This window comes from Vigna unguiculata, chromosome 5 (assembly GCF_037176805.1).
Source record: "Vigna unguiculata cultivar grain cowpea cultivar isolate G323 ecotype 2 chromosome 5, ASM3717680v1, whole genome shotgun sequence".
In the NCBI taxonomy this organism is placed as follows: domain Eukaryota; kingdom Viridiplantae; phylum Streptophyta; class Magnoliopsida; order Fabales; family Fabaceae; genus Vigna; species Vigna unguiculata.
In genome coordinates, this window is record NC_140796.1 from 51,109,842 (window position 1) to 51,121,822 (window position 11,981).

Consider the following 11,981-nt stretch of genomic DNA (forward strand, 5'->3'; position numbering starts at 1 on the left):
GTGATAGGATAAATCAATAATTGTACTTGAAAATTGATTATGATAGAGCATTTTGGGTTCCCTTCCTCTTCTATTTGATTCCATGTATTAATTAGTTAGATTTTAACATGGGTTTAGCCCATAAAATTCTAGTATTATGTTTGTCACACTGAATTTTAATTAATTTATGGAGAATGAAATATTTTTGGATAATTCAATTAATATAATTAAAAAAATATTAAATAAAAGAATGATTAAATTTAAAAATATAATCGCTTAAAAAATAAAATTGATAAAATAATTATTTTAATTAAAAAATATATTTAAAAAATAAAATTGAAAAAACCTAAGAAAACTTTTAAATAATAAAAAATTGTTAGCCATCATTAATTGAGATACTAATTTATAAAATAAAAAATCAATAATAATTAAAACAATAACTATTATAAATAAAAATTGTAATTACTCGTTAAATTTATCACTAATTAAACACTAATTTAAAAATTATTTTCTTATGATGTTTAATGACCATTTATAGTCAAAACTTTCTGATTAAAATTTACGTTTCGATTATTATTTTTTATTTATAATAATAATTATTTTAGTAATTAATAATTTTTTATTTTATAAATTAATATATAAAATCGATTATAGTGATTAATAATTTTTTATTATTAAAATTGATTATTAATAACAAATTTTTTTCAAGCAAGAAAATTCATATATATATATATATATATATATATATTATTTTACTATCTGCGAAATCACTTTATATTACTTTTTACAAATATTTTGTAAAATATAAAATAATTACATTCAGACATTACAAAACAAAATAACTAAAAGCATTGAAGAAGAAACCACTTAATAAAACATTAAATTATTTATTTTTAAGAAAATTAAGTAATAATAAACTATAGGCAGAATAAAATATAAAAAAAATGCAGATTAGCTTTGAAGTACGCGGGAACTAGATTTGAAGTTAGGTAAAATCCTATTAAGTATTATCTTTGAGAAACCCTAACAAAACAAGTTACTTATTATTTTAACAGATTTTATTTATGAATGTTTGACTCGTTTTAATTTAAGGGAAAAAGTAAAAATAAAGCATACCAAACTCTATTAAGATTTTTTTTTTTCTCGTTGAAGTTAATATATTTGCAAAAGACTTAAACAGAGTTGCATCTCTATTTTTGATCTTTCAAAACATGATGCCCCAACACATCCAAATTAGTACCATCAATTATTATTTCATTCTCCAATGAGAGTCAATATAAATAAAAGCTTCTATTTCCAACAACGAAAATATAAATGTACATAAATAAATAATGAATATCAAATAACACAATTACCCCTCTCATTTTTCTCTTATGTAAATAGAGGAAAGGGGAAAATATTTGAAAAGAATTTTTTTATGATCATTAATAAAAAATTAGCATTTAAAATTAAACTATTTTCAGGATTTATTGTATTTATACTTTATTTTAATAAATTATTTAATATGTAAATTTGATTATTTTTTATTAAGTCTGGATTAAGTTTTTTATGTTGAATTTTAAGAATACCCTTTATTTCTTCTAACTACCTGTCATTTGAGTTTAGTTAGAGATGAAACTATCATTACTTCTATATCTTTTTTTTTTCTCTAATTTATTCAACAGCTCTATTTCATTCTTTTTCAATTTTCTTCCACTTATTAGTCAACTCGATTATTTCTTATTTAAAAAATAGTTGATATACGGGTTAAAAGATATTGAAGAGGAAAGATGCAAGTTGATCAATGAGTTAGAAATAATAAGAGAAATAATGACAAATTCATCTCATACAATGCAAAATCATTTTAAACAATAAATAAAATTGAATAAAAACTCAATTTATCAAAATGTATTAGATAACTAAAATTAATAAAATATGTGAAATCATGTTTGTCAACTTTTTTATAATAAAAATATAAAATATAATTAAAAATTAATTCTTATAAAAAAGTTTGTTAAAAATATTACCAAAAGTTTGAATTAAAAATATAAAAGACTATATAGGTAAAAATAACCTTTTTTATTTAATTTTTATTATATTATAATCATATAATAGGAACATTTAAGTTTTTATGAAATATAAAATATATAATTAAATTCATATAAAAAATAGTTATAACATATTTTAATTTATATCTATGAAATCATAGATACAATTATATAATAAAAACATTTTCCATATTTACAGAACATTTTTTATATAATAAAGACTAAAAAGTTGCTTAATAAATATAAAAACACAAAAATAGAAAAGATTAACAATATATACAAATAGTTAAAAAAATGTAACCCTTAATATTAATTATTATTGATTTTAAGTAAGTAATCTTTTATGCGTTTACTTTTAAGAAAAAATATATACAAAGTGAGGGTTGACTTGTCTAGTTCTACTACCCAAATTATTTTTTGTAATACTCTATTATTATATAATATTATTTGTATATTGAATATGGCTAAATATTTCCATTCCTTATTTCATTAATATAATATACTTATAAATATAAATCTAGATTTTATTACACCATCCACTTCGATATATATTTTTGATGGTATACTTCTTTATTTACTTAATAATAAATAATAAATCATTTGTCTTTTAGTTTTTTTTTTTTTATAATAGTCATTGTTTGTACACTATTCTCAAATTTGGGACTAACAAATTATAACTAACTTTCTATTTTTTTTATTTTTATTTATGTGAACTAGACTATAGATCTATAAACTTATTAATCTACAAATATTACGTAAATCAGTCTACTCTAACTAATTTCTAATTAATCAAAAGTTGGACATTATATCTTGAACATTATATTTAAATACTGCACAAACAAATATTTTAAAATTTATTACATATGTTTAATAAACAATTTAACACTAAAAAATTATGCATTATTATTTGAATAAAAATAATGATAAATTATACTATAGTTTTTAAATCTATCAACTTATTCATGCGATACAAAAGAAATAAAAATCTACATCACAACGAGAACCTAATCTTCATATATTATCAACGTAATATGCTATTAATTAATTAAAAATAAATTTAATATACCTTTTAAAGTAATTATTATGATACATAATAATGTATAACTAGATAATATTACGTTTTAACTCAATTCTTACAAAATAATTTCTTACAAAACTTAAAAAAGAAAGTTTCAAAGTTCTACAAACGAGATTTATTCTTACATCAATATCCGAAGTAATATAAAGTTAAACGTGCTGTACTCATATTTTGAATTATGAAAATAAGATAAAAATAGTTGTATAATATTCGCTCAGTTTTGTCGGTGATCTGCATGAATTTTTGTATTTTTCTTTTACAAATAAATCATTATATTAAATCTGGAACGATACAATGATTTTTTTTAAAGAAATAATAATTTGTTTGAGATCCACCTATTTTTTCTTTAAACAAATGCTTTTAGATCCATATCTCATGCTCCTCCATCACTCTTACCACTACATTTGACCAACCCTTCTTTATGTTTTTCCTACTTCCCACGGTTTTCTTCACCTACAATTTTATTAACTACCATTCATTCATTAAGAAAAAAAAAACCCCAAATTTTCTACCTTCATAATAGCACAATTAAAAAAGATTTTTTATAAGGGATTGTTGAATTGCCCTTTCAGAAAAATATTTTCATAATATAGTATAAAATATCCACACATTATGTAATAATTAAAATAAAACGGATTATTCTTATGTTTTTCCTTTAAGGGGGTATTTTTATATATACTTGAATTGAAACTTTTTTTTTGAAGAATTTGTGTTCGGTTTCTCTCGAGCAATGTTCCTAAAGGTTTAGCATGACAATAACGCGTTTTAACGTTAAGAATGCAAAACAAAAAGCAGAAATCTGATAAATTATCAGTGAATGATGATAAACGTTAGATATTGGATATTGTTTTTATAACTCTAACTTTTGGAAGCGTATAAAACCATAATAATTACTTGTGCGAACAATGAGAAAGGGTTTTAATAAAGGAGAATTAAATAAATATAATAAATAAAAATTTGGTATGAAATAGATGGAATACTATCATGGAAAGGGAAATATTGATTGAAGTCACGAGAGAAGGATGAGGGTTTCCGCATGGTAGTAGCGTTAGTGGCGCAGGAAAATAAAACCTAATTTACCAAATTCAGACACAGAGATTCTCATTCCTCAAGATCTTCTTATGTGTTGTCTCTAATTAATCCTCAAATTTCTTCTCTTTTTTTCTCTCTCTTCGTTCCCAAATTACTACAATGTGCTCCATTTTCTCACTCCACCCAACCCATGTCTGAGGTCTTTCAAGCTCTCCCTTTTTTCTTTTTTTTTTTTGTCAATTTTTTTCTCCCTCGGTTTATCTCTTATTTTTCCCTTTTAACATCAGATATTGCACGCATTTTCTCTTTATGTTTTCGATTTTGTTTTTTTCTTTCTAAATTTGAAGAATTGTGAAAGACTGGTGTTTTACTGTTTTTAGCTGGGCTTTTTTTCTGTGTGAATATTTTACAAGGCACATCCTCTCAGTTAATTACCTTGTTATCCAAATTACACCAGAGAACATGCATAAATTCTAGTTTTTTTGGTGATGTTTAACTAATGATAGGTGGTTTGCGTTGTTTATTTTTCAAATGTCTTTTGTTGTGTGCAAGCACGGAATGACAATGTGTGTGTTTGCTGTTTCTTATGTACTGTAGTGTTTCGGAACAGGATATTGCTAACATGAAGGACTCTTGGTTTTTCGACAATAACTTCAACGGTCTGTCAGATGATATTTTTGATGATGTCGTGGGCTTTTTTGATTTCCCACTGGAAGAAGTAGAAGATGACTGGGATTCTCAATTTAAATGTCTTGAAGACCAACATTCTGAGGTTTTTTCAGCATCATCAAATGGGCTGTGTGCCAAACCACAAACTGAAAACCCTCAATTTGGGACGGAGTTCTCTGTTTCTGTGAGTATCCTGTCTACAGTTATGGTGTGTAGGAATGTTGATTGTGATATCTTTAACCTACTCAACTTCTTATTGCAGACTTTTTTTGAGACCATAATTGTCCATACCCTGTTAGTTATGTACATGGAAAGTCATGCTGAACCATCCTTGCACTGCACTTATATTTGATGAATTGACTTTGTGGATGTTTTTGTTATGTGAAATCGCACTTATATTTGATGAATTAACTGTGTGGATGTTTTAGTTATGTGAAACCAAAACCACATAAATGTAGCTAAAGGAGAAATTTTGTTGATCTAGGTCGTTTAGTTCGGTTGCCGGAATGACTGGTTTGTTTCATGTTATCTATACTTTCTGAATGAAATGTTCTTGCTGAACTTTCATCACAAACCTTTGATAGGAGATGTTAATTCTGTTACTTTGACAACTATGAGTTTTACAGTTGTTATTCCTAAAATGTTGTCTAGGAATTTATCAGATTGGCAAAACAAAATTATTGGTAATTAAAATACTCATTGGGTAAGAGAATATATTTGTGATGAATTTGTTATAATCTTGGAGAATTTAGCAAAGAGGGCAAACCCTGGCACAATTGTGAAGTTGTGCCTTGACGACAGGATGGTCATGGACTCAAATCCCCAAACAGCCTCTTTGCATGTGCAATGGGTCCTCCCCCATACCTTCATGTAGTGAGGAGCCTTCCAGTACCAGTGTACATTACGTAGAAGAATTGGACAATTAGTGTATTAAGGTTCAAGATACAGGGGTTAGGTGCATTTACTTAATAGCAGGATTATTGACCGACTTTAATTGCACGCCACATGCTTTATTGTGTACTAATGATCTGTTTCCCCAAGTAAAGAGTAGAAGTAGTCTGAATTCTCGAAACTATGTTGCCAATCTCATTTTCTCAGTCTTTGCAGTAACAGGATATAATAATAAAAAATGTAGTCAACAAATTTGCGGCAAAAATTTCTACATTTTATCTACTACCGATTCAAAATGGTCTCGAGCTGTTACTATTATTCTGTTTGTAGTGCTCAGCGTTTATGGACCTGAAGTTGGAACTTCATGGTTGTGTGACAATGTGAGGATTAAGGTTGGAAGCATGATGCTTATAACCTTCCTCTCCCATTCAAGCTACAGAAACTCCCTCTCTTGCTATACATTTTTGGATGGCATTAGAAGGTTTAGAGAAAGACAAAAGAGGGAGAAAGTGAGAAAAAGTGAAGAAGATTGGCCAGAAAATGAGTCATCTGATTAGTAAAAGAGTTTTAGACACTAAATTGATATTGACAAAGATGTATTCATGAAACCTAGAGCACTAATCCTTGTGTCTATAACCAGAATCCCGCTAACTTACTATCGGAACAAATCATGATAAGTAACTTAGAAGATAAGGAGGAAATAGGAAAACTGATCCTATAAGATAATTTAAGAAATTAGACATGGTTAGAATTACTTCAGTTAATTTTGTGATAAAATGTTTGAAAGAGATGTAATAACATGAACTTCTTTATAATTAATTTGCACGCTAAGTTGATATTTTTAAATGTACCGGTGAATAAATCTTAAATCTCAACAGCACCTTAGAACTCATGCCAATATTATCTCCGGTGTTGCTCCCATAAAGTGATTGAGTTCTGGTAACAAAGCTTGGAACTTGTGAGTGTTTAGTTATTTTGAATGGTGAATGAGTGTTTAGGTGGATGATTAAAAGAATGCATGTCTTGTGTTCTTGTATTTGGTAAGTGGTGGGGTACAGTTCTAAATATCAGATCCCTTGCCCAAAGCTATTTCCGTCTCCATGGCTAAAGCAAAGAAACTCCTTTGACATGGTTGTATTGGATGGCTGGGGATGATTACTGAGTTCTCGTTTGTGTATGTGTATGTGTATAATACTGTTTTATGGCGATGGAATAGAAAATGATTTACAATGTCTGCAATCACACTTTCTTAAGAGACAAGACTACCACATGGTATTGCAAATTGAAATTGTAAAAAAAATGCTAGTAGTTTGAGTAATATGTGTGTCTTTTCGTGTTGGACCCTGGAATGATGATGTAAGCATATGGTAATTGATTACTATGAGTATCAATTTTAGAACAGTAGCAGTCCTTTCATTTGATTAGATTTGTGGAGTATAAATGTAAATGTTGGATGAAATGAAATGCAATCCTCTCACTTGTTTATTCAAATAATGAAATCCACTGATGTTGCATCCGATTCTTGTTCTTTTTTATTGTTGTTGGTTTGATGATTGTTTGGCCTTGCAGTGTAATGGGATTTCCCCAATCAAACAGCTGGCAAAGGCTCCTGGACCAACATATGGAAAAACCATTCCCCTCAAGAATGTCACTTTCAATGGAAAAGATTTGCATCAATTCCGAACCTACAGCCCAGTTTCAGTTTTTGAAAGCAGCAGTTCTTCCTCTGTTGAGAATTTGAGCTTTGATCGACCTGTCATTCCGGTAAAGCGTGCTCGAAGTAAACGGCAGCGCCGATCAAGCTTCAGTCCTCTATTTTCCATTCCTTTCGTCCAGGCTTTGCAAAAACAGCAGAGGGCATCAGGTTCTGAATCAGATTTTGGAGCAAATGTTGTTGGGAATATGTCTAACAAAGTAAAAAGCCACAAGAAAAAGGATTTGTCCCTGCTATCGGAAGATGTTGAGATGATGAGATCCTCACATCTGGTGTCAGATCCCCCAAGGAAATGCATGCATTGTGAGGTGACAAAGACCCCACAATGGAGAGAGGGACCTATGGGTCCCAAAACACTTTGCAATGCTTGCGGTGTTCGGTACAGGTCCGGCCGCCTCTTTCCCGAATACCGGCCGGCAGCTAGTCCAACTTTTGTTGCATCATTGCACTCAAACTGTCACAAGAAGGTCGTGGAGATGAGAAGCAAAGTGCAGGAGGGTGTTGAGGGTTCTGTGTTTGCTTCATCAAATCTCCATGGAAATTCTGTAGGATAAATTTTATGTTGGATTGATTATACTGAGGAAGAAACGTAGTCCTGAACAGGATCCTCCTTGTTTGTTGTTTTCATTATAGTCTAATGTTATATTGCTTAGCTTCATTTGTTTAATTAATGTAAATTGATTGGTGAAAATAAAAGGTAGTAGCAGGTTAGTGCTTCGCGAGAAATTCGGAGAACATGGTGTTGGAAGCTTGAGAGGTTGAGAATGGTATAATGTAGTTTTCATTGTGGTGGTTGATGAAGCAGCCAGCGATTTTCTAACTGGATGCCATGCATGGCTGTGGGGTAAAGAGTTACAAAGTAGGTGCAAGAATCTTTGCCATTGCTGATGCATGTGCTACCACAACATAAAGTCAAGGATTAAACTGAGGCAAGGACAATAATGCCACATGCCTCATAACATGGCACAACATTTTAAAGAAAGCACATGTGTCACTTTTTTTTATGTCAGAAGACTTGCAAACTAGATTAATGTTTTTCCAGTCAGTTTCAAAATGGCTTGGTCACTTGCCCTTCATAACAGGCTAGTGAAATTTGTTTCTAGCAGCATTGTTCAAAGGGCTGGCCCATTCTAAAGTCCAATGGTCGGTGTGGGCTGGCCTAATTTTTTTAAAGGTCATTATCGTTCTTAATTGTTTTATACTTTTTTTCCTAGTTGTGATTTTACAGGGCATTTTGAAATTTGCATTTGATTATGATCTAAACATTTCCGTAGAATCCATTTAAGTGTCCTCTATTTTTTTTTTAATCGAACCATTATTCCTTGGTTGACCTTTGATGTATAACCTTACATTGCATTGAATGACAGTAACCAAGTTCAGACCTATCATAATGCCTTAAAACCTCTCTTAGGGGAAGGACCTATATTTGGATGAATTTTTAACTTGATAATGCTAAATGATGTCATTTCATTCTAAAAAAATAATAATTTTTCATAACCATATCTATTTTTTCCAAATCTTCAACTTTATTGGTCTAAAGTTTATGTTATTGTTTTACTTTCTTACAAAATAGCAAAACTATTTTTTTTTATTATATCTGTGAGAGTAGGTCCTAATTGTTGAGGCCCAAGAATGCACTTATCTTATGGATCACAAGGGCTTTACTATTTCAGAGAAAGCCCATATATTTAAACATGTTTTTTTTTATTCAACATTACATCCAAACCATATGATCTCTAAAACCCGAAAAACCAAAAAAATCTCTGCACCAACACACAAAAATAACATGTTAGTATTATTTTTTTGTTGGGTTGTGGTAGGTTTAAATAGCTGCACACCTCTGCACATCTATTTATGAATTACACCTCCTTTAAATTGCTTTAAATAACATAATGAAGGATTAATCTATCACCCAATGACTATGAAAAGACTACATCAGACAAAGAAAAAAAAAAAAATCAGTTTGAGAATGTCTTTTTCTGTTTTTTCACAAAATGTTGTGACGTCCTCCTTTCTTGTGTTGTTTATATTAAGGAGTTGTTATGTTGTTCCTTTTCACTCAACAACATACCAAAATTCAATCTAGCTTGCCATCATCAAAGTGCTGTGTATAATTTTTAATTGAATAAATATATTTCTATCCTTAAGATTTGAAGACACATTCTTAATTGTTTCACTTCAAATGAAGGGAGGGAAGAGTAATTGAAATTCGAAAAGTGAAAGTATGGTATGGTAATAATGATTCAATGAAAAGGGAGTAAGAGATAAAATACTAGAGGGCAAAAGTTAATATGTTGAATCTGTTGCTGCTCCTGCTGGTGCTGCCGTGTTGGTACATGCTCCATTTGAAATAGTTAATGGACATGAATAATAGTGGTCCTACGTTGTCTTAATTAAGGACAGAGTGAGTTCGTGTGTACGTGTTTTTGTCCATTATCCCATTTCATTCCCACTCCCTAATACCTAATTACCAACCAAGTACCAATCTAACTCTACACTTTAATACACTTAATAATATGTTGTGCCCTAACAACCTAGATTTAACTACACTTTCTCCAACTGAAATAAAACCACATGACATGCATTAATCCATTAACTCCATACTTTGTACCGTAACCCTTTCTTCTTAGGCACCACCATTCCACCAATTACTTTTCAATGTGCGTGTCATTTTTTTCTCCTCATAAGGGAATAATCAAGAACCAAGGGATGCCAACATTAAATTATGGTTATGTGGTGTCTCACTTTTTCTTTTTTTTTTTCTGCTGCTAATTCTATTCAATTCAAACCAATGAATAGTGTCTACGTTGTTGCAATGTACATAATTCAGTTGCTCCATCCCATAGGGGCTCATAACATTAATTTTGTGTATTGATGATGTCGTTTTCTTGTTTGGTTGTGAACAATTAATAAAATTAAAGTGTTGGCCGAGACTACTACTTCCTATGTACATCATTCATTCTCTCTTTCTTCTCTTTACCAATGCCAAAGACATAATAACAGAAGTTACAAAACTAAAAAAATGGTTGAGTGGGATGTGGTAGCTGCTATTTTGATATGCATGAGTGACATAAAAAATGAAGCATGGTTTAGGAGATAGGTTGGTGAAATTAAAACGAGGTTACTGATCCGACAGTCTAACTCTCTTGAGAACGAAAGGGAAAGTGTGTGTGCATGTGTGCGAGACAAGGTGAGTGTGTGTCTCTCTCTCACACGCGCGACAAAAGACACGTGCCAAGTGGCAAAGGACAGTGTCAGTGAGAGTAACACAGGCATTGATTAAATTTAACGCTAAGGCTCAGTTTGGTGCAGAAATAAGAATAGAGAGTAGTGGCATTTTTGGGCAAAGAAAGGTGATGCAATCAATCATGCATGCAATCTACCTTCTTCTTCTTCTTCCTTCATCCTCCACTTGATGAATCATGAGATTTTAAGACCAACCATCACTGTTTCTTCCTTCTTCTTTCATTCCTTCTTATCATGCTTTCAATTTCAACAACAACTTCCTCTGTAACTTCTTTTTCCTTCACCTGCAAATCTCAACAACATCAAACTCACCCAGTTTATGCAAAATCTCTGGGACCTTCTGATTTCCACTGTAGTGACCACCCTTTTATTAAAAGTATAATTTTTATAATTTCTGTTATCTAATTTTGAAATAATTACTGTAAAGTTAATAACTTTATTATAGTGATGTAATTTGTTGTACTATTCATCTTTAGAAAAAAATAAAAGGTAAGCCGGTTATGTTTAAAGTTTGGTTGTCTTGACTTGAGAAAGTGAGAGGGTTGTATTATTATCTTGTTGTGGAATGGGATGATGATGCATTTGGTTGAAGTGTGAAAAAATGGGATCTTTCTTTTCTTTCTCTCTCCCCCGTGACACAGAGAACACAACGACAGAGATTCCTGAGAGAGACTGCATCCACATCATCATTCATCACCATGCCCATGGGCCCCTCTCCCTACGTTACGTCCCTTCATCAATGTCGCTGCCAACGAGGAACAGCTATAACCCATCTATGATTCTCACACGTGTCCACCTATTTCCTACTCCTGTTTCTTCTTGTCTCTTTACTGTTACTTCCTATGCTCCACTCTTCCAACCAAATTTTTCTTCATCTTCAACATAATAAATAAATAAATACCCTTATATATATAAATATCAGTGACTTCCACTTTTTCACTAACCATTATTTCTACAAGTTTTTCCCTTTTAAACAGAACAAACTAAGTACATAAGTAATGATAGTGTAACAACCTAAGTACCTTTGTTGAATGGTGTGTGTGTGAGTGGAAAGAAAAGAGAAGAGAAGAGAAGAAAGAAAGAGTTGGTGTTGAAGAAGTGGTCCATTGTAAATAGTGTGGAGTTGACAATGGAGATAAACGTGTGAGATAGGTATTGGCATTGGCATTGGCATTGGAAGAGATAAACGGATGCACTCAAAGCCTTTTATCTTCAATTATCGTTGTCAGACTCAGAACACATCAGAGTAGAGGACAGCGACACCCTTTTTTGGCTCTGCCTTGCTTTCTTTTCTTTAATATTTTTTTTTCTCATCCTGTCATATTCTTTTCCACACTCACAAACA

At 30.8% G+C, this 11,981-nt stretch overlaps 1 protein-coding gene across 2 annotated transcripts; it reads left to right on the plus strand.

Moving 5' to 3' along the window:
- The first annotated feature begins 4,039 nt into the window (after positions 1-4,039).
- LOC114185950 (GATA transcription factor 11-like) lies at positions 4,040-8,057 on the plus strand. Of its 2 annotated transcripts, none has more exons than XM_085674079.1 (3): positions 4,040-4,315; positions 4,714-4,969; positions 7,246-8,057. In XM_085674079.1, the coding sequence occupies exons 2-3, from the start codon at positions 4,739-4,741 to the stop codon at positions 7,942-7,944; spliced, it is 930 nt and encodes a 309-aa protein (XP_085530205.1). In that variant the 5' UTR covers positions 4,040-4,315; positions 4,714-4,738; the 3' UTR covers positions 7,945-8,057. The 2 variants fall into 2 exon arrangements, with proteins under 2 accessions (XP_085530205.1, XP_027929728.1); XM_028073927.2 differs by having other exon boundaries at positions 4,060-4,315; positions 4,727-4,969.
- The last annotated feature ends 3,924 nt before the right edge of the window (positions 8,058-11,981 follow it).

What these genes read in the sequence shown, in the direction of transcription:
- LOC114185950 (XM_028073927.2), top strand. An exon ending in GGACGGAGTTCTCTGTTTCT is followed by an intron (nt 4,970 to 7,245) that starts GTGAGTATCCTG and finishes TTGGCCTTGCAG; the next exon opens with TGTAATGGGATTTCCCCAAT.